General features: G+C 54.2%; 1 protein-coding gene across 1 annotated transcript; it reads left to right on the top strand.

Annotated features, from left to right (window-relative positions):
• Positions 1-270: 270 nt before the first annotated feature.
• LOC123498228 lies at positions 271-990 on the top strand. The gene has a single exon (XM_045245391.1). It carries the CDS (start codon positions 271-273, stop codon positions 988-990), a length of 720 nt encoding a protein of 239 aa, XP_045101326.1.
• The last annotated feature ends 215 nt before the right edge of the window (positions 991-1,205 follow it).

Raw genomic sequence — 1,205 nt, 5'->3', positions numbered from 1 at the left:
CGAGGACATACGCCTGATCCTTGCAGACGAAACCTTCACTGACCCTCGCAAGTTGGCAGCACGTGCAGACACCCTGTGGCACAGCAAGCAATATGATGAATCCTCCATCAACAACGTGGCAGTGGTGACTAAACGCCCAGCGCGATGTACCGGTGCTCGTTCTGATGAAACAACGAAGTGGTGCTACTACCATCAAAGGTGGGGCGCCGACGCCCGCAGATGCCGCCCACCTTGCACGCATCCGGGAAACGCTGCACCTGGCCATCGGTAATGTCCACTGCCGCCGGCCAGAAACATCTCCTCTACATCAGTGATCGCCCTTCGGGACGCCGATTCCTGATCGACACAGGGGCAGAAGTGAGTGTACTGCCCCCTTCCAGCAAAGATGTTCGTTCAGGGAAAAGAAGTGGACCCTTGACTGCAGCCAACGGTAGCATCATTAAAACATATGGCACACGCATGATCCATCTACACATCAAATCTCGCCGCCTCAAATGGACGTTCACCATCGCTGACGTCTCACAAGCATTACTCGGGGCCGACTTCCTCCGTGCACACTCCTTGCTCATCGATACGAAAGGGCGCCGCCTTGTTGAGTCTAAGACGTTTGAATCGATACAGCTGTCCTGTGTCTTACTACCAGCTCCCCAACTCGGTTCTGTGACTGCCTCTGCCAACGCATTCGCCAAGATATTAGCACAGTTCCCAGATATCGTCGAGCCACAGTTCAACTCCGCCATGCCGAAGCATGGTGTGATGCACCACATCTCTACAACAGGGCCACCCCTACATGCGCGTGCACGCAGGCTTCCCCCTAACAAGCTCTCTCAAGTTAAAGAGGAATTTCGCAAGATGGAGGAAATGGGTATTGTGCGTCGTTCAGACAGTCCATGGGCGTCCCCACTCCACATGGTTCGGAAATCAAATGGAGACTGGAGGCCTTGCGGGGACTACCGTCGTCTCAACGATGTCACAACAGCGAACCGGTAACCAGTGCCACACATCCAGGACTTCACAGCGAACCTCGATGGCGCCAAGATTTTTTCGAAAATTGACCTAGTGCGTGGCTACCACCATCCTGATGATGTCCCCAAGACTGCAGTCATCACTCCGTTTGGGCTCTTTGAGTTCTTACGCATGTCTTTTGGCCTAAAGAACGCGGCCCAGGCATTCCAACGCCTTATGGACACCGTGAGTCAGGACTT

The sequence above is a fragment of the Portunus trituberculatus genome, chromosome 47 (assembly GCF_017591435.1).
Source record: "Portunus trituberculatus isolate SZX2019 chromosome 47, ASM1759143v1, whole genome shotgun sequence".
NCBI lineage: Eukaryota > Metazoa > Arthropoda > Malacostraca > Decapoda > Portunidae > Portunus > Portunus trituberculatus.
Note: the sequence above shows the minus strand (reverse complement) of the source record. Positions and strands in the feature narration are given on the sequence as shown.